General features: G+C 39.5%; 1 protein-coding gene across 1 annotated transcript; it reads left to right on the forward strand.

The window, feature by feature from the left end:
- Positions 1-13,716: 13,716 nt before the first annotated feature.
- Positions 13,717-21,590, forward strand: KCNJ8 (potassium inwardly rectifying channel subfamily J member 8). Its single transcript, XM_061417667.1, has 3 exons — positions 13,717-14,095; positions 14,882-15,322; positions 20,518-21,590. The coding sequence occupies exons 2-3, from the start codon at positions 14,949-14,951 to the stop codon at positions 21,416-21,418; spliced, it is 1,275 nt and encodes a 424-aa protein (XP_061273651.1). The 5' UTR covers positions 13,717-14,095; positions 14,882-14,948; the 3' UTR covers positions 21,419-21,590.
- The last annotated feature ends 761 nt before the right edge of the window (positions 21,591-22,351 follow it).

Consider the following 22,351-nt stretch of genomic DNA (forward strand, 5'->3'; position numbering starts at 1 on the left):
CCATTCAAAATGAGTAGTAACACTCATCTAGAATTGCACCATCCTGCTCATTTCAGGATCCTCAACACATATGACAATCACAAGCATACTTTAGATAGAGGCACCCGTTTCTCCCGGTGACCTATCACTTCCAGTGCCAAGGACTTGGCCCAGGCACAGAGTTTGCTGTGTCCTTGACAAAGAGGAGAGAGGAAATGGCAGAAGCAGATTTAGGAGTAACAAAATTTCACCTGAAAATAGGAGCTTCTTTTCTTTGTTCCCACTTGACAACTTCCAGCCCATATTAAATGCAGTATAACATTATATTGGAAACACAAGGCATCTAGGCTTTTGGCCAAAAATGTAGGGAAAAAATTAGCAAGCCTAATATTTCATGGAAAATTCTTGGCTTATATAATATTTTAATAAAGCTTAGTTACAAGTGCCAATAAGGCATAGAGATGACAGAATGATTTATGATTTAAATATCATATAATCGCTGTAGTGTCTAGTACTGCCTTGTATCAGACAACATAAGAGAAGAAAATTCCCGGGGGCAAAGAAGAGCGAAGCAATGCAAAATCAATGCAGGTATCAGTAGAGTGCATATGGCATAAACCGTCTCATTAAAAATCTGATGAAAGGATAATAATAGCTAACACATACTAAGAAGATCTGAGCTTTACAAGTATACTCTCATTTAATCTTGACAAAAATTCTATGACGTAAGCATTATCACCTCCTTTTTACAATTGAGATCCAGATTGGCTAATGTGCCAAAGGTTTAGTTGAATTGAGATGCAAACTCAGGCAATCTGATTTCCAAGCTCATGCTCATGCTCGTAGCCATGTGCTATACTAGACTACTGATATAATTAGTGAATGAGTTAACTTCTCTTGGAATTAAATGATTTCTATGATATACAATCTATCAGTTCAGTTCAGTCGTTCAGTCGTGTCCGACTCTTTGTGACCCCATGAATCGCAGCACGCCAGGCCTCCCTGTCCATCACCAACTCCCAGAGTTCACTCAGACTCATGTCCATCGAGTCAGTGATGCCATCCAGCCATCTCATCCTCTGTTGTCCCCTTCTCCTCCTGCCCCCAATCCCTCCCAGCATCAGTCTTTTCCAATGAGTCAACTCTTCACATGAGGTGGCCAAAGTACTGGAGTTTCAGCTTTAGCATTATTCCTTCCAAAGAAATCCCAGGGCTGATCTCCTTCAGAATGGACTGGTTGAATCTCCTTGCAGTCCAAGGGACTCTCAAGAGTCTTCTCCAACACCACAGTTCAAAAGCATAACAAGGAATTATGTCAGTCTAAGTAGAATATATTGAAAAAAAAGAAGTGGACCAAGAATTTAAAGACTTGAGTTCTAGTCTTGGTCTGATCACACATTGAATGTATGGCCTTGGACTTATCATTGAAAGGCTGAGTTTCTGTTTCCTCATTTGCAAAAAGGGAAAAAAAAAACAAGAAAGCATGATAACAACTGCCTGCTTGCATCACTGTTTTTGTGAAGCTCAAATTAAATGATTTTGAAAAAAGTTTATAATTTGAAAAACATGTTCTGATATGAAATATTAACATTGAGAACTCACTACATATATCACATCTTAATAGTATTATAGGGATTCCCTGGTGGCTCAGACAGTTAAGAATCCACCTACAATATGGGAGACCTGGGTTTGATCCCCGGGTTGGGAAGATCTTCTGGAGGAGGGCATAGCAACCCACTCCAGTATTCTTGCCTGGAGAATCCCCATGGACAGAGGAGCCTGGCAGGCTGCAGTCCATGGGGTCGTAAAGAGTCAGACATGACCAAACAACTAAGCACAATAATATTAGGGATTTTTTAGGTCAGAAAATAAAGTTTTTCTGAAAGTTTAAAATTTGATACGATTTTTAAAATTTTGATATGATTCCAACTTTACAATGTTGAGATCATATATTCAAGCTGAAATATTATATAAAAATGGCTCCAAAATATTGAAATCCTTGGAATTCTGGAAAGGGCAAATGCAAAATCAGTCTGCTGAGATACAACCTACATCTCCTGGGAAGGATGAATAAAATCAGATTAACTCCCATTCAAAATTAAAATCACCAGGATAGGAATCAAGAGACACAACAAATAACAATATTAGCACAAAAACTAGAAAAATAAAATGATCCATAAGATATTAAAAATATGTATGTTTTTCCAAAAAAGATGTGAAAATGTGCTCAATATAATTTTTCATCAGGAATGCAAATAAAAGAACAGCTACCTACCCACTAAAATGACTAAAACCACGAAGACTAACAATACCAAGTGTTGGTGAAGGTGGAACTGTCACACGCTATTATTGAGAGTATAAATGGCACAACCAATATGGAAAACTGGCTGTTTCTACTAAGGCTAAAAATATGTGCCTCTGCCAGGACTCAACATTTCCACTTCTGGGCACATATCCAAGAGAAATGAGTGCTTATGTCCACAAAAAGACTTGTACAGAAATGTTAAGAGCAGCTTTATTCCTAAGAGTGTAAAGAAAACAAAAACAGCCCAAATCCCTGACAACGGGAAGATGGATGAATAAATGGTGGCTAATCCACACCAGGAAATAACTATTCCTGGTATATGGAACAACATGGCCAAAGCTCACAAATATTATGTTGAGTGAAAGAACGCAGATACCAAAGAGTATCTTTATATGTGATTCCATAAGAGTATCTTTATACACGATTCCATGTTTACCAAGCTAAGCAACAAGCAAAACAAACCAATAATAAAATAAGCCATACCAAGTGAGCTCTGGTGGGGATCCATTACAATCTGGAAAGGGGCAGAAGGAAATTTTCTAGAGTGATAAATATGTTTTATAGTTGGTCTGTAATCTGTATGGCAGTCACATAGTTGTATACATAGGTTTTTTGGTTTTTAATATTACATTTTTTGTTATATTCTATAGATTCCTGAGGCCGTGCTCATTTTTTTCAGTCTCTTTTCTCATTTTTTAAATAATGTTATTTATTTATTTCTGGCTCAGCTGGGTCTTCGTTGCTGCTCAGGGTTTTTCCCTAGTTGTGGCAAGTGGGATCTACTCTAGTTGCTGCATGGGTTTCTCACTGTAGTGACTTCTCTTGTTGCAGAGCACAGGCTCTAGGTGCGTGGGCCTCAGAAGCACATGGACTCAGTACTTGCAGCCCTGGGCTCTTGAGCTCAGGCTCAGTAGTTGTGGTCCAGGGGCTCTGTTGCTCTGTGGCATGTGGGATTTTCCCTGATCAGGGATCGAACCCGGGCCTCCTGCATGGGCAGACAGATTTAACACTAAGCCACCAAGGAAACCCTACAAAGGCTTTTTAAAGGTAAGAAAAAAGAGCAAATTAATTTAAAATAATCAAATAGGGACCTTCTAGAAAAGAAAAAAGCCATTAAAATTACCAATTCAATGGAGAGGTTAAACAGCAATTAAGTTTAAACTATGAGAGACTTCTTTGCACTGGAGATAGATTTAGAATGTAGCACAGAAAAAACTGATAGAAAATAAAAACACTGAAATGTAGAAAACTAGTTACCAGTGGGAAGAGGCAAGGAGGTAGGGGATGAAGAGATACAACTATTATGTATAAAATAAGCTACGGTATATTGTACAATACAGAGAACATAGCAAATACAATAACTATAAATAGGGTATAACCTTCAAAAATTGTGAATCAACATATTATATGCGCATGTGTACTAAGTCACTCCAATCGTGTTCAACTCTGCAACCCCATGGACTGTAGCCCATCAGGCTCCTCTGTCCATGGGATTCTCCAGGCAACAATACTGGAGTGGGTTGCCATGCCCTCCTCCAGGGATTGAACCCATGTCTCTTATGTCTCCTGCTTTGGCAGGCGGGTTCTTTACCACTAGCACCACCTGGAAAGCCCACTATATTGTACACCTGTAGCATATAATATTGTAGAGCAAATATATGTCAATTAAAAAAAAGACACTGAAATGATGTGGAGGCTAGATTTAGAAGGTCTGAAAGAAAGGTCCCAGAGGGAAAAACTGAGCATGAAGAGGACTCAGAGAGCCAAGAACTATTGCTAAAAAATTTGGACTCAGATGATTTCAGGAAGTACCTAATCCCTATTCTATTTAAACTATTACCATCCATAGAGAAGGGATATGCATCAATTCTTTCTACACTCATAACATTTATCCAAAATCAGGCAGAGATAACACAGAAAGAATAATACTAACTCACTTAAAGGTATCAATGCAAATATCCTAAGTATATATTAGGAAAACAACCTAGTATTATATTAAAATAATAACTTACAATGACAAAGTGAAGTTTATCACAGGAATGTAAAAATAATATAACTTTTTTAACCTGGTAACTTAATTCATCCTATTAACTGGCCAAGGAAGAAAAAAAAAAGGTCACTTTGGTATATGCTATACAGGTCTCTTATGTAATTCTTCATTCCTTTTTGATTTTAAAAATATAGAAAAATTAGACTTCTATGATGCTACAGTGGATAAGAATCCTCCTGCCAATGCAGGGGACATGGGTTCGATTCCTGGTCCAGGAAGACTCCACATGCCACAGAGCAACTGAGCCCATTCACTACAACTACTGAAGTCCGCACGCCTAGAGCCTGTGCTGTACGACAAGAGAAACCACTGCAATGAGAAGGCCATGCACTGCAATGAAGAGTAGCCCTCATCCACCACAACTCAAGAAAGCTAGCACACAGTAATGAAAACCCAGTGTGGCTAAAAAATAAAGCTTTAAAAGAAACACAGAAAGGTGGAAAAAGCACACTACCTCAAAATAACCATGTGAATTATATATTCTGGAAGCATTTTCTCAAAATCACTAAAAAGAAAAGCATGTCTATTAGCATCATTATTATTTACTATTGATCTGAAAATACCAACAAATGCAGGTTAAGAAAAAATACACAAATTAAAAATTAAATACTAATTAAAGAAGTAGCATGAAAGTTATAATTATTTTAGAAAATATTATGTTTTAAGTGTAATTAGCCTGTGCTAAATCCTTTTACACACTTGCCTCATTTAATATAAAACTCTTGAGAAGCAGATATTAGTGTCTTCATTGTATACATGTATATTTCATGTGTCTTCCACAATTTCTCAATTTAAAGAAAAAGAGACGACTCAACCGCATAATAAATTTCTGTAGATTTACAGAGAGGAGAGCATTTTATTATCCCATTTATTCTAACATTAAAAGAGGGAATTTGACATTTTAAATTAGCAACAAATACCAAATATTTCATTCTAATTTGAACCTATTTAGAAAAACAATCTTGTGAAGGCTTTTCTGGAATAGGTCATTTTTACCTAAAGGAATATTCAGGCTATTTAACAGCAGAAAAAAATCCTGGTAAATGATCACCGGGACCAGTGAGTCTACATGTCACTTTAAAACGTTCAACTTCTAAAAAGCCCTTCTGCAGCAGGCATTTTTGAAAGGTGGCAGTAAGGAGTACCCTCCTGAGAGAGTTCTGGAAAATATCAGGTTCCCCTTTCCAAGAACTGCATGAGTCACTGATTTTTCAAAAAATAGTGACGTGAAAGCTTAGCAATGGATTAAGACATTGTTGGGAATTGCTGTCTCCCTAAGAGCTTCAAAAAAGCCTATAGCAAGACAGACCTGAGGCTTCTGCAAACTTGCCTGTCTTTGGCCTGAGAATATCATGGCAAAATTTCACAGCTTGCAGTACCAGTGACAGCGTCTATTCTCCATCTTCTCTTAGAAAATGCTAGGACCCGCTTCATTTAGTACTAGCATTTTTCACCCTACCAGTAGAAAATAATTACCATGGGGAAGCTCTACTTGACTGATGAAACCACTTTTCTCTTGGAGACACTATTACAGTAATCCAGACATGCTGATTTCTTGGGTCTCTATTTTATTACCAGTATCCTGGCTGACTCGCTTTCAGTCTTGATTAAATTCAAGAGTTGAGGACATGCCAGTGTAAGTGCTGCTGGGTAGTTGGGATTCTGAAGGTTGGTGGGGGTCCCAAAAATAATACTTGAACTGACCTTTATTAAGTATTTACAACAGACCGGTCACTAAGTGCTTTGTATGGATTGTGTCATCTTGGTCTCATAATCATTCTATGAGTTTCTTAAACCTAAGTGGGCAATACATTCTCCAGGGGCATTCTTAAATGTGCCTCATTAGAAGTGTTTATACCATCTCATGAAAGATACTTCAATCTAGGGACCGAAGAAATTATTTTATTCTATCTTTCCTTCCATAAAAGCTTGGAGGAGCCTAAAATAAGGTAACCATGTGTCTCTCATGTAGTTGGATCACGGATTAACAATCCTCACTTTGAGATATTGTTCACTAAAAAGGGTTTAGGATTACGGATCAGATGTTTTAGGGCTTCCGTGGTGGCTCAGATGGTAAAGAATCTTTGCAATGTGGGAGACCCAGGTTCAATCCTTGGGTCAGGAAGATCCCTGGAGAAGGAAATGACAACCCACTCCAGTATTCTTGCCTGGAGAATCCCATGGACAGAGGAGCCTGGCAAGCTACAGTGGTAAAGAACCCGCCTGCCAATGCAAGTGACATAAGAGACATGGGTTCGATTCCTGGGTCAGGAAGATCTCCTGGAGGAAGGAATACCTACCCACTCCAGTATTCTTGCCTGGGAAATCCTGTAGACAGAGGAGACAGGAGGGCTACAGTCCATAGGATGGCAAAGAGTTGGACACGACTGACATGACTTAGCAGGCACACATACAAAGAGGTCTATTCTGAACTCTGTAAAATGGCTCATCTCTGGCCCCAGTTACTCTCGTTGCTTTTCCTGCTTTCCTCTCTTTATAAATTTCAACACCACTGATAATTATAGAATGTATTACTTGTCTACTTGTTTGCTAACACCTTCCTAAGAATGCACTGGAGCCAGGGCTTTGTTTTGTTCACCTGGTTGTATATTAAAAGATAGTCATTGTTATGAATGCCCCCTTCCTGGTTCACAGATTCACACCTGTGAGCTGGCAGAAGTTTGAGGTGTTGCACATGCAAGCCGCATGGAAATTTTTTTTTCACTGATGGCTCTAATTGATATCATTGAAGAAACGGGTAACCTAATTTGGAGAGTGAGGTTCTTTTGCACATAATAGATATACATCTAAAAAAGAAATGTTCTCTGAAATCACTGGAACAGATAAGTACCAAGGGTTATATTGTCATTCCCATTTCATGATAACTCCAAAAAGTGAGTGTATAACATGTTGTTTTGATTATTAGTTTATGTAACAGTTTTACTAAGTTGATTCCAAAGCAGTATGTTCCAAAGTGGTTTATATGAGGACACTAATAAAGCAGCAGATCAAGCAAATAGACGAACTGTTATTTGGGCTGCTAACATGAATCGTCTCCATTGTCATCTGAAGACTCTCCAAATTCTAAAATTTAATAAGGCTCAGACAAACCAAGAGTTCTAAAGTCACAAGTCAAATCAAAGGCAAGGTCATCAAACGCAAGGCCTTTACCCTTTACCTGAGATAAAAGGGAGGTTCAAGAGGGAAGGGACATATGTATATCTATGGCTGATTCATGCTGAGGTTTGACAGAAAACAAAATTCTGTAAAGCAATTATCCTTCAATTAAAAAATAAATAAAAAATTTTAAAAGGGTCCTTTCAAGGACTTCACTGATTTGTATTTAATAATCAAAGCAGCAGACAAATGGGGAAAGGATCAGCCTTTCTTGTTTGAAGTCACCCGACCAACTCTGTTTCTTAGGAGAATGAGAACTGCAGAAATCTTTTTATCTGCAAATAAAATGCACATAAAGTCTAAAAGGAATCTAACAGATGTTTACTTATAAGTAAATAGATATCCTTAAATTGTTTCCCGATTACTGTATAAATTTCTCTGGGATGTAACATGAGCAGATTCTTACTGGATTCCTAAAGTCAAGAAAATCATAAAATTTAAAGTTAGCTCTGTTCATTAGAGGTCTCCTCTAGGAGTAACGGACAAATCAGTCTTCACTCTTAAAAGAGCAATCAAGACATTATAGAACAGTTAAGAAAATTTTAAGTGGATGACAGCAAGAGTGATTAAATAAACAGACCAATAAAATAAGACTGAAGTAGTAAATATGTTCTTGAAACTTTGATTTCCCTCACAAATTTCTCAGAAGTAAATTTAAATGTTCATTATTTGGCCTATAATATGAGAAAAGGGGGATTATAGGGGGAAGAACTAGAATCAATTAATAATAGATATTGATGCAGCTACTTGTGTCCACAAAGATCTCTGGGGATACAGATATATCTCCATTAGGTTTAAAAGTTGTCAAGAGAAACATAGCCGGCAAATGCCAAGTTTAAACAAGTTTCATATGTAAACAAATCTAAGTACTGGGGACCTGGAGTAGTGAGGAGAGTTGCTGAGGAAGGAGGAGTTTGAAGGGAAGAGAAGGAAAAAATAAAGAAAGAAGGGAGAGATGATGAGTAATGAAACCTTCGCAGACAGATATGGCCCCAAACTTCAAGGAGGGCTTCCCAGGTGGCTCAATTGTAAAGAATAAGCCTGTCAATGCAGGAGACACAGGTTTGATTCCTGGGTTGGATAAACTCCCTAGAGAACGATATGGCAACCCACTCCAATATCCTTGCCTGGAGAATCCGATGGACAGAGGAGCCTGGTGGGCTACAGTTCATGGGGTTGAAAAACAGACTCAACTTAGTGACTGAACAATGACAACAATAAAGACTTCAAGGGGACCCTGCCAAGCTTCAGATTACCTAGATGGGCTATGAGAAATGGTTGTAAATACACAAAGAAGGAAAGATGAGAGTTAGAGTAAGTGTAAGACAGAAATACAGTGCTGCGAGCACTATTCCTTCTTTCCTTCATTTGACGAGTATTTGTTGAGTACCCCTTTCCAGGAGCTGGGAACAATTCCAGACACTGGGTCTGCGGTATTAACAACAAACTATGTGTCCTCATGCAGCTTCCATTCAGTGCAGAAAAATTAGAGGAAAAAAACATAAAGACTTGGTTTAAAAAATGTCAGGAAGGAAAGAGAAAAGAAAAAGAAAGCCTGTGATGCTTTTATAGTACACAATCTCCATCTGGATGGCTGCTATTTGTTTTTAGGCGTATTATTGCCAAAACTTTACTTATCGGTTTCTTAAAATTAACCTTTATTATGTGTGTTCTTAGTGCCCTTATTTTGAATTAATTTGAAGCACTGACTACTAAAAAGTACGGTACAGAGTTTATCATTCCAAAACAAACTGCGTATTTGGAAGAATTACATCTCACTAGGAAAAAAAACTGAATTCTAAATATGATTATTATCACAAAAGACCAGAATTTCCATAACATTCCAATATGGATTTGTGGCCAATCTTCTTGTAATTCTCCTCAAAAGTTCACCATTTCCCATTCAATTTCCCTATTTCTCTCTCATCGCAATGTCACAGTCCTCTGTGACTTTACCCTCAAATATTGACGGAGGGTATTTTTCTGGAGCTTTCTTTTTGTATACATTTGTATATTGTCTATTGACATTGCTTATTAGCCCTAGACCTCACTCCTTCTCTAATTAACACGACAGTTTTCAGTGTCCCCTCCTGCCAATCACAGAATGTTGGAGCCTGAAAGGACTCTACCTAGAAACGCAAACTTCAAAGCCATCTTAGTCGTGACATTGTACAGGAGACAGGGATCAAGATCATCCCCATGGAAAAAAATGCAAAAAGGCAAACTGGCTGTCTGGAGAGGCCTTACAAATAGCTGTGAAAAGAAGAGAAGCGAAATGCAAAGGACAAAAGGAAAGATATAAACATCTGAATGCAGAGTTCCAAAGAATAGCAAGGAGAGATAAGAAAGCCTTCCTCAGAGATCAATGCAAAGAAATAGAGGAAAACAACAGAATGGGCAAGACTAGAGATCTCTTCAAGAAAATTAGAGATACCAAAGGAACATTTCATGCAAAGATAGGCTCGATAAAGGACAGAAATGGTATGGACCTAACAGAAGCAGAAGATATCAAGAAGAGGTGGCAAGAATACACAGAAGAACTGTACAAAAAAGATCTTCACGACCCACATAATCACAATGGTGTGATCACTGACCTAGAGACAGACATCCTGGAATGTGAAGTCAAGTGGGCCTTAGAAAGCATCACTACGAACAAAGCTAGTGGAGGTGATGGAATTCCACTTGAGCTATTTCAAATCCTAAAAGATGATTCTGTGAAAGTGCTGCACTCAATATGCCAGCAAATTTGGAAAACACAGCAGTGGCCACAGGACTGGAAAAGGTCAGTTTTCATTCCAATCCCAAAGAAAGGCAACGCCAAAGAATGCTCAAACTACCGCATAATTGCACTCATCTCACACGCTAGTAAAGTAATGCTCAAAATTCTCCAAGCCAGGCTTCAGCAATATGTGAACCGTGAACTTCCTGATGTTCAAGCTGGTTTTAGAAAAGGAAGAGGAACCAGAGATCAAATTGCCAACATCCGCTGAATCATGGAAAAAGCAAGAGAGTTCCAGAAAAACATCTATTTCTGCTTTATTGACTATGCCAAAGCCTTTGACTGTGTGGATCACAATAAATTGTGGGAAATTCTGAAAGAGATGGGAATACCAGACCCCTGATCTGCCTCTTGAGGAATCTGTATGCAGGTCAGGAAGCAACAGTTAGAACTGGACATGGAATATCATACTGGTTCCAAATAGGAAAAGGAGTACATCAAGGCTGTATATTGTCACCCTGTTTATTTAACTTATATGCAGAGTACATCATGAGAAACGCTGGACTGGAAGAAACACAAGCTGGAATCAAGATTGCCGGGAGAAATATCAATAACCTCAGATATGCAGATGACACCACCCTTATGGCAGAAAATGAAGAGGAATTAAAAAGCCTCTTGATGAAAGTAAAAGTGGAGAGTGAAAAAGCTGGCTTAAAGCTCAACATTCAGAAAACGAAGATCATGGCATCTGATCCCATCACTTCATGGGAAATAGATGGGGAAACAGTGGAAACAGTGTCAGACTTTATTTTTGGGGGCTCCAAAATCACTGCAGATGGTGACTGCAGCCATGAAATTAAAAGACACTTACTCCTTGGAAGGAAAGTTATGACCAACCTAGATAGCATATTCAAAAGCAGAGACATTACTTTGCCAACAAAGGTCCGTCTAGTCAAGGCTATGGTTTTTCCTGTGGTCATGTATGGATGTGAGAGTTGGACTGTGAAGAAGGCTGAGCGCCAAAGAATTGATGCTTTTGAACTGTGGTGTTGGAGAAGACTCTTGAGAGTCCCTTGGACTGCAAGGAGATCCAACCAGTCCATTCTGAAGGAGATCAGCCCTGGGATTTCTTTGGAAGGAATGATGCTAAAGCTGAAACTCCAGTACTTTGGCCACCTCATGGGAAGAGTTGACTCATTGGAAAAGACTCTGATGCTGGGAGGGATTGGGGGCAGGAGGAGAAGGGGACGACAGAGGATGAGATGGCTGGATGGCATCACTGACTTAATGGACATGAGTCTGAGTGAACTCCGGGAGTTGGTGATGGACAGGGATGCCTGGCGTGCTGCGATTAATGGGGTCGCAAAGAGTTGGACACGACTGAGCGACTGAACTGAACTGAAAGTAGGCACTTCTGGTGTTCTCTAATCAGCTTCCTTCCATGGCTTACCACTACCTCCTAAAGACTGTCCAGACTTCTTTTTTTGAGCATTTAAGGCTGTCTGGTTTTTTGGTTTTTGTGGGGCTTTTTTTAGGTATCAACACGGTTTTCAACTTTATCTTTCCCATTCATTGACTCAAAAGTATTCTTTGAGCCCCTCTGATGTTTAAGCTGTGCTTGAAGGTTGAGTCACAGCCCTGCTCTCTAGCAGCCCTCAGTTTCATGGACTGCAGGGAAGAGTGGAGAGGGCATGGGACAAGGACAGGAATAACTCCTAAAGTGTTCAGAGTGGTGTGACAGAGGTTGTTCAGGAAGCACTGGACTCACACATCCAACCCTGCTCTTTTGCCTACCTTGCTGCATCAATGCTGATTACTTTGTTACTAAAACATGGCTCACTCTTGTCAATGCTCCCTCACACTCTTCCTTCCTGAGAAAAGTGGAATGTCTTTTCTCAGTTTTGCTCCTAACCCAAATATATCTGGTCTTTCAAAGACTAGTGATCATGTCCTACTCTTTTCGACCCCATGGACTGTAGCTCACCAGGCTCCCTGTCCATTGGGATTCTCCAGGCAATAATACTGGAGTGGGTTGCCATGCCCTCCTCCAGGGTATCTTCCCAACCCCGGGATCAAACCAGTGTCTCCTGCACTGCTGGCAAATTCTTTACTGCTGAGTCACTGAGGAAGCCCCTCAGACTAGATCAGATGCCAAATAATCTATGCTGATTTCTTTCCTTAGTCTTCTAGTCTTAATATATCTTGATTAGTTCTATTTCCACTCACATTCTAATTATATCCTTACTAGTATTAGAGTTTATTATCAAACCCATGTCTCTTACTACAACTGTCTATCTCTTAAGAACAGCAACTGTGATTAGATATATATATATATATATATACCCCTTGCCCAAATAGGTATTTGATGAATGTTATCCCAGCTAAAATAACAGGGAATAAATTGTACACCAAACAATTGCAAAATGGAATAATGAGGGGATTAACTGTACAATTGGATCCCCACATTTGTAGTAAAACTACTACACAAATTACTGTAAAAATTCACAACAGTGGAGAACAGAGCTACCACTAATAGACTAGGATCCCCAGGCTTGAAGGGGTTAAGCAGGTCTATCCACTAGGAGGAAAAAACGATTCTTCATTTGCCTTCATTAAAGACTAATTTTAGGTCTCTTGGTAATTAAATGAACACATTGTTTATGCTCCATACTGCTTTCTGCTCTGAGTCTTGGAAAATACATGAAATTTCCAAGAATTAAAGTTTCCATTAACACAAGTGCCAAATCAGGAGGCCTGACCTGTGGGAGAAAGCACATTTGTCTTTGCTGGCTCCTTTTCAAAAAGCTATAGAAAGATATTTACTATATAACCTTTCTTGTGCACAGTTGCTCTAGTCTATCATCAGGACATCTACACAAGAGGGAGAAGCTGCAACATTTCAGAAAGCCACCAATTACTAAAGACGACGGTTTGAGTTCTAAAGTGTTGACAGCAGTCCCTGTTCAGGATAAAAATTTTTTTATTGGAAGAGACTTTGAGTGGGTTTTTTTTTCTTCTACTTTTTTTTTTTTTTTTTGGTCGCAGTTGTGTGTGTGTGTGTGTGTGTTATTCCCTGAGAACCAGCTTTGGCTGGTGAAGAAATATACAAAGTGGGTTTCAGAACATCTTCTACTTGGATCATCCCTACCAGACGGAAATTTAATGTAAATAATCACATGTGCACATAGCCCGGACGCCTCTGAAGAATATTTGCTGATCTCTATCTCTGGTTTTACTCGATCTGAAGTAGCATAGTTACCTACCCAGGTTTAAAAAAAAAAAAAAATCTCTTTACGTCAATGCACTCGAACTCTAAATTCTCTCCTCTGCGCTGGGAGCCTTTCAAATTCATGCTGGCGGCAGGGGGTCTCGGCTACTGGAGAAAGAGCCGGTTCTACAGGCCCCGCCCTTCCCCGCCGCCCCTCCCCCAGGCTGGTTCGCTAACTCTCCCGGACTCGCCTCCCCCCGCCACCCCCTCCCGCCCCCATCTCGGAATTTCGGCTGCCTCAGAGGGCTGGCGCGCGTCAAAGCCCGAACTGGGAGACTGATTTGTGGAGCATCACCCTCAGCTCCTCTCCCCGCAACCCCTCCTCCACCCCCGGCAGCAGCCCAGGGCCAGAGCCGAGCAGGGGGAGGGGGAAGAGCGACAACCATCCCCCTTCCTCCAGCCCGCCCCAGTGGGTGCAGATTCAATTGCACCTTTTATTACTTTAACTCTTCTCCCTAGGACACGCGGCCCCGGATCGGTCCCTTCAGCAGTCGCAGCTACCGTTCCTGCGCACGGAGATGGGACAGCAAGGGACCTGTCCGCGGCCGGCCGGCGAGTGCGAGGACTTGCGGCCGCCCAGCCAGCGGCCCGGAGTCTGTAAGTTTCAACACTCCTCCGGGGGAGGGGAGGGGAGGCTGAGTGCGTACCCGCAAAAGATTTAAAAGGTTGACAGCGTCGGAGGGATTTTCGGGGCACATTCTTTTAATGAACTCTTTACGCAGTGGGCAGGCTGTTATCCGGGTTTTTCCTGCAGCTTGTATGGTTGATCCCATTGTCATAAAGAAGTTCAAGTTATTACATTATGAGTTCAAATGGAAATTTTTTTTAAAAATGCAACTCATACTTTCAAATGTAAAATACATCTTCGTAAAATTACATAGCACACTGCTTATTATTTTGTCGAGTTATTTATACTGTGCAGGAGTGTCTACGGCCTTTTCTTTGCCTACTTCTAAAAGTAACAGAAAAAGAATTCCCTCTCTCTACTTTTAATATTGCTACATCATGTGAATAGTTTACTAAATAGATCGTGATACCAAGCTGGCCTCAGTTTTCCTCGCTGTCGCGGTGCGCTTGGGTTTTTGCAGTAATCTACAGACGCGGGTAATCTCAGAATTATCATTAAAGCTGCTGTTTACAGGAAGGCTCCTGATTTTAACTAAGGTTGTGCCCTTAAGTGTTCAAAACAATAAGGACTATTAAAACAGTTCTGGTTCAGACCAAGTAATTTTCCCGAGATCTAAGAACTCAAGCACTATAAGATCATACCTTTAGCTTTGGACTCCACCTGTAAGATATAGACACACCCCTCCATGCAAGTTCGGAAGAGTCGAGGAAGGGTGGTGGGGTGGGTAGTTCTTAATCTTGGTTTCCCTCCCGCAGGACGGGTCTCGAGGGAAGGAGAGGCAGGTCGCAGACAGGTGCCTAGGCTGGCTATGGTGACGGGACGATGTTGGCCAGGAAGAGCATCATCCCCGAGGAGTATGTGCTGGCGCGCATCGCGGCGGAGAACCTGCGCAAACCGCGCATCCGGGACCGCCTCCCCAAGGCCCGCTTCATCGCCAAGAGCGGGGCTTGCAACCTGGCGCACAAGAACATCCGGGAGCAAGGACGGTTTCTCCAGGACATCTTCACCACCTTGGTGGACCTGAAATGGCGCCACACCCTGGTCATCTTTACCATGTCGTTCCTCTGCAGCTGGCTGCTCTTCGCCATCATGTGGTGGCTGGTGGCCTTTGCCCACGGGGACATCTATGCTTACATGGAGAAAAGCGGGATGGAGAAAAGTGGCTTGGAGTCCACCGTGTGTGTGACTAACGTCAGGTAAGAAGGCGTCGGGCTGAGGCGGGGTGGAAGGCAGTACAGAAAAATAGATGAAATTGCCCTTTCTGTCTTCTCTTTGTTTTGTTGACAGTGAACTAAAGACTTTATTTTAGTATGTTCAGAAACAAAAAAATAAAAACATAACAAAACAAAAAACGAATCTGATGTATTAAAATTTTTGGGGGGTGCAGCCTTGGATGAGGAGGCTTTGAAAATGTAGTTTCAATTCCTTGGGCTAGCCTTGAAAATATTATACTGGTTATTTAAAAAGGATTTCACTGAGTGCCTTCCTCAAAAAAAAAAAAAAAAAAAAAAGCACACATTTAGTTGTCCATCTGAAAAGCTGCTGTCCATAGTTCCAGTATCCAAAAGGAAATATCTCTGATCAACAAAAAATGTTGTGCAAATGCTAGTAATGTTCCATGACTTCTCTTCCCGTGACATTTTCAGAAATAATGAAAAAAATTAGGAAAACACTGGTGGAGAGGGGATCTAAATTTAAAAAATAAATCTACCAGAAATGAAATAAATATTAAGCCCTTCTTTATCAAGATGATCTTGAATAGCTGATTGCCTGCTTTAATTCCAAAATTAAAAGTTATGTTAACATTCGGAACTAGAAAAAAGCTGATCTTTGATAGAAATTGGTGCAAATGTTTGATGGAAGAGATTACGTAGAAGTGATTCAACATTGTGGTTTTCTCTAAAAGTTTTAGTAGGATAGGAAGGCAGTTCTTAGATTGCCCTGATTTCTTTTTCTTACATCATAAATATTTCAAAGATAAGTGAATTTGGTTTCAGTGATTCTCTTCTCATATTTTCACATGGCCTAAGAACATTTACTTGGGGGTGATTTGTCTCTTAATTTTTTTGTTTAAAGATGGAAAAAGATAACATCAATTGCAAAAATATTCTTCCTGCAGAGAAATATTTGTAATAATACTAGCAATTTTTCCAGGACATTTTTTGAATAATATCCCAAATTCACAGAATTCATAAAACAAAGCAACTTGAACAGGCACCGTTCTGTCAGGAAACTGGAAAGAATAAAACCTTTGCTGATCCTGAAATGTGAAATTAGCATACCATTGCAAGAAGCAGAAACCCAGCCTGTAAACTTGCCCATTCTTCCCTTCCCTGACTAGTTGCGATGCCAGGTTATCAAAATGGGCATGTAATATTTGTCACAGAGATCACATACCACAGATTTCAGCTCAAATTTTGAGGAGAGCCAAATTGAATTGATCCATTGCCTTTACCATCGAGTTAGATAATATTTTCTTGACTTAAACTTGTCACAAACTATTGTCTCAAAGAAAATACAGGGAAAGAAATGTACGTGATCATCAGTATACCAAATATAAAGGAAACAAGATACTATGTTTAACAGATATGTATAGGTCAGATATCATTATAATATTTCTCTTTAAGAAATTTATTGGCACTGCTATGGTGAATCATTTTCCTATCGAGGTACACTTTTAATAAACTTGAAGTAGACCCACATAAAATGAGATAAAAAAAACAGACATAATAAACCTTGAAAAATAAATGACAGATTTTATTCACAAGATGAAAATACTGGCTTTCCTTGTGGAAAAACTCATTAGGCAATTGATTAAAGGTATGTCATTACAAGGGAGATATTTTCAGTGATTTTGTAAAATAACTTGACAGAGTGCTCTGGTTATTAAAAGCTGTTTTACTGCTAGCTTTTATTGTTCAACAAGAGGTGTTTTGAGGTATGTTCATTCTTCTGATGGATTCCTGCTGGTGTGAACATTCAATTCACTGTGAGAAATAGTGTTGCAGATACAATGAAAGAAACTTGATTTTAGCAGTGTGACAATTTTAGCATTTTATTTATTCATTTTTAATTAGATGACTATCTAAACATTTTTAAACTTTTTATTGAAGTTGATTTAACTTTAACATTTTAAATTTTACTTCTTACCTAAAAAATATTATTGAACATCTTTTAATGTTAAAAATCTTACTGGTTTTATTTTAATATTGTGGTACTATGTATACTTCAGTGCAATAAAAATTTTAATCATAACCAACTGTACATAATACTTTTTCACCAAAAAAAAGTAGAAACAGAAAAATTTCTATTTTTTCCCCAAAGGATATTTAAAACATGACTAATAATATGTCTAATTTGTTTGCATTTCCTTTCCTTTTATAAGTTCAGTGTCCCACCTTGTCATCAAAACTGAAAATAACTTATTATAATGAACATTTTCTAGTGTATCCAAATAATATTTAACATTTCTCCTTTTAGGATGGTTCACCTTCCCTTTCATGTAATGACTTTCTAACATTAGTCAGAAAGTAAACCAACGTATTTCTTCTTCTTATTCAACCTAACTCCCTCTGTAGCAGAACAAACCAGAAGCTAAACACTTCCATCTCTTGAGGTTGTTTAGCACAACAGGTGTTCATTAAAAGGCTGAGTCTTGCACCATATAATGTTTGGAAGCAAGTTCTTTCATAAATAAATAACATACACAAATCGCATATGAATAGTCTCTTAAACCATTAAAATGAAACATCTGGGCATATCACTGCTCCCCGAAGCATGTATGTTTGTTTAGTTGCTAAGTCGTGTCTGACTCTTTTGTGACCCTCATGGACTACAGCCTGTCAGGCTCCCCTGTTCATGGGATTTCCCAGGCAAGAATACTGGAGTGGGTTGCTGTTTCCTACTTCAGGTTGTTATTTCCTACTTCCTGACCCAGGGATCGAACCTGCATCTCCTGCAATGGCAGACAGATTCTTTACCACCGAGCCACTGGGAAAGCCTGAAGTATGTATTAAGTGAAAGTGAAGTCGCTCAGTCGTGTCCTACTCTTTGCGACCCCATGGACTGTAGCTTACCAGGCTTCTCAGTCCATGGGGTTTTCCAGGCAAGAGTACTGGAGTGGGGTGCCTGCCTTCTCCAGGGGATCGAAGTATGTATACATTATCAGAAATCAGTGTTGTGTCTGTGCCCCTTCTCTGGAGTCTCTTCTTATTCTTTGCCATGGTTTTGGTTTATACAGTATAGCTTGTTTGTAGCTAGTGCAAAAAGCAATCGTTGTCGTTTTCCATGAATCTTTTTAGCAACAGAAAGGATAAAAAAGGCACTTTTTCATTTAAAAGTTAAAGGAATCATCTGTGACATCAACTATGCTTCAATTAAATAAAAAATAAAAATCCCTGATTATGAGCCTAGTAGAAAAAAAAATCATCTTATGTGTGCTTGCTTACCATTCATGGTGTCCCACCAAAATATAGTGTGTATATTCAGAACCCAAATATTTAAACATTTTGCTTACTCATTGTGTGTGGCATTAAGAAACAGCTAATGCTTTGACAGTTAACCTATCATCTATAAAATTAGAGAAGTTTGAAATTGGAGTGGAGGGCAGACATGACTAACACTGTTTCTATTAAGAAGCCACAGCAGTAAGGGTTATGTACTTAAGTGAATAAATTAAAGAGAAAAATGACCAAATGTGGTGCTTCTCAACTGGGGAGATAAATCAGAATTATCTGCAAGCTTTTCAAAAGTCTTGCGCAGGTCCACCCTAAACTACCAAATCAGTGTTTACACTGTGATCAGGAAGAGAAGCACAGTTTGAAAAATCTTCCCAAGAAAATCCTGACACATGTTGGCCCCTTCCTTGTGTCTCTTTCAGAAACTAGGCCAGAAATGAGAGGATTTGTGTCCTTATTAATTATGATCTTGACATAGTCACTTAATAATCTTTACCTCAAATCCTTCCTGTAAAAGCATCAGCATTCTCTAGATCACTTAGAGAACAAAATGAAACAATCAATAAGAAAACATGTTTGGTTCCAAATAGCACAGCTTTCTTTTTTTATTTAAAAATACTAGTATTTTGAAGGACATGTTTTGTACCACTCTTTTGCACTGTGCTTTCTCTATATAAGGTACATAGTGTTCACTAATGAATATGATTTTAAAGGTTGTAAATAATAAAAAGTTCACTCAGCACTCAGTATGTTCCATATAACTTGAGTCACTTAAACACAGCTTGGCAATAAATAATAGACATTGGCTTGAAGGAGTTTAACAAAATAAACTATGCCTTTGTGAAAGTGAAGGGCTTCCCTGATAGCTCAGTTGGTAAAGAATCTGCCTGCAATGCAGGAGACCTGGGTTCAATTCCTGGGTCAGGAAGATCCCCTGGAGAAGGGATAGACTACCTACTCCAGTATGCTTGAGCTTCCCTTGTGGCTCAGCTGGTAAAGAATCCACCTGCAATGTGGGAGACCTGGGTTCCATTCCTGGGTTGAGAAGATCCCCTGGAGGAGGGAAAGGCTACGCTTTCTAGTATTCTGGTCTGGAGAATTCCATGGTCTGTATAGTCTATGGGGTTGCAAAGAGTCGGACACGACTGAGCCACTTGCACTTTCACTTTTCACTTGTGAAAGTGAAGTATTTCACAATGATACACGCAGATAAGAGAGAAAATGAACAAGTGCTTGTGTTTAGAATAGGGCATTTGATACATTAAGTTGGCTAGTGTTTCCAAAAGTATTTAATAGCCTTTGGACATGAACAGGTGAATGGATAAAGAAGATGTAGTATACACACACACACACACACACACACACACATGCAGGCATATATATATAATGGAATATTACTCGGCCATAAAAAAGAATGAAATAATGCCATTTGCAGCAATGTGGATGAACCTAGAGATTCTCATACTAAGTAAGCCAGACAGAGAAAGACAAATATCACGATATAGCTTATATGTGGAATCTAAAAATATGATACAAATGAACTTCTTTACAAAACAGAACTAGTTTCACAGATGTAGAAAATCAGGTTATGGTTACCAAAGGCGAAAGGAGGGGAGAGGAATAAATTAGGAGTTTGGGATCAAAATATACATACTACTATGTATAAAACAGATAACCAACAAGGACCTACTGTATAACATGAGGAACTATACTCAATATTATATAACCAATAATGGAAAAGAATCTGAAAAAGAACATATATAACTGAATCACTTTGCTGTATACCAGAAAGTAACACAAAATTGTTAATCAACAATACTTATGAAAAAAAATTAGCCTTTGAAAGAAGAACATGAAAAATTCAGCTTCTTGTGTTATTTCATGATTCAAAAATCTGAACTGATGGCACTGTTTTCTGATCTCATTCCTTACAGGTCTTTTACCTCTGCTTTCCTCTTCTCCATTGAAGTTCAAGTGACAATTGGATTTGGAGGGAGAATGATGACTGAGGAATGCCCTCTGGCTATCACAGTCCTGATTCTACAGAACATTGTGGGTTTGATCATCAATGCAGTCATGTTGGGCTGCATTTTCATGAAAACAGCCCAGGCTCACCGAAGGGCAGAAACCTTGATTTTCAGCCGCCATGCGGTAATCGCCGTCCGAAATGGCAAACTGTGTTTCATGTTCCGCGTTGGGGACCTAAGGAAAAGCATGATCATCAGTGCCTCTGTGCGCATCCAAGTGGTCAAGAAAACCACGACCCCAGAAGGCGAGGTGGTACCTATTCACCAACTGGACATTCCTGTTGACAACCCACTTGAGAGTAATAACATTTTCCTGGTGGCCCCTCTGATCATCTGCCATGTGATTGACAAGCGCAGCCCCTTGTACGATATCTCGGCCACTGACCTGGCCAACCAAGACCTGGAGGTCATCGTGATTCTAGAAGGAGTGGTTGAAACTACTGGCATTACTACACAAGCTAGAACCTCCTACATTGCTGAGGAGATCCAGTGGGGCCATCGCTTCGTGTCCATTGTGACCGAGGAGGAAGGCGTGTACTCTGTGGATTACTCCAAATTCGGCAACACCGTGAAAGTAGCTGCTCCAAGGTGCAGTGCCCGAGAGCTGGACGAGAAGCCTTCCATCCTTATCCAGACCCTCCAGAAGAGTGAATTGTCCCACCAGAATTCTCTAAGGAAGCGCAATTCCATGAGAAGAAACAATTCCATGAGGAGGAACAATTCCATCCGCCGGAACAATTCTTCCCTCATGGTGCCCAAGGTGCAATTTATGACTCCAGAGGGAAATCAGAACACTTCCGAATCCTGACAGCAAGACAACCCCCAGAAAGTCTTTGATCCGCTGTTGAAGAGTTTCTGCAGGGCATGAACATTGCACTGGAGCTGAAACACAATAGTTTGTCCTTGTTTATCTTATTACACTAAATGATATGCATATTCCAACAGCAGCACTTTCTGTGTCAATAAATGGTAACTCACAAGGTGGAGGGTTCCTGTCTTACACTTGCTTCACCCTTGCAATATCACCCTGTCACCCTAAGTGATAGGCTTAGGTTATGCAGAGGAAATGCTCTCATTTCTGTCCACTTGAAACACAGGAATTACACGAATAGTAATAGACCTTGAATATAAAAGTGGATCAAGAAATGATACTGCTTGAAATGCTTAATGGGTGACATCACAGATGTCTGTTTCTATGGTTCACCCTGGAAAAGGGATAGAATGGGCAAGAGGACCCAAAACTGTGTTTTTCCTATCTCCTTTTCCCTCTCTTTTTAAAACTGCACCAGGTAAAAAGCTTGAGGCAAAAACTGCTTGGTTCCTTTTTTGTTTTTTTGTTTATTTTGCTGATTAATTTTTAAATGTTGGATTGTATTTATTCCTCAAATTGTATATTATGAGGAGAAATAGTATTAGGAAAATTGCACTTAAATGTTAGGCAGGAACATCTGTGAAATTGGAAAACAACTGAGTTCAATTCTAATCATGTTCCTACATGAACATAATGGAATCTAACTAGAAACCAAAATTCCTATTCTGTTAAATCAGCTTATTGCAGTGTAAGGCTTGATGTTTCAAAGCTAGAAATCACCCCACAATATGATTGATGAATGAAAGTTCCTGTTAACTTCTCATTCAGGCTCTTGAAAACATGAACAGAAACTTGCTAATTTATTTTTGGATTTCCCACAGAAAAACTGCTTAGCTCTAATCACTTCTAAGTAGATTCTGTTCATTCACT

This window comes from Bos javanicus, chromosome 5, assembly GCF_032452875.1.
Source record: "Bos javanicus breed banteng chromosome 5, ARS-OSU_banteng_1.0, whole genome shotgun sequence".
Classification (NCBI taxonomy): Eukaryota; Metazoa; Chordata; class Mammalia; order Artiodactyla; family Bovidae; genus Bos; species Bos javanicus.

What these genes read in the sequence shown, in the direction of transcription:
- KCNJ8 (XM_061417667.1), top strand. Translation starts at nt 14,949, where the DNA reads ATGTTGGCCAGGAAGAGCATCATCCCCGAGGAGTATGTGCTGGCGCGC. An exon ending in GTGTGTGTGACTAACGTCAG is followed by an intron (nt 15,323 to 20,517) that starts GTAAGAAGGCGT and finishes CATTCCTTACAG; the next exon opens with GTCTTTTACCTCTGCTTTCC.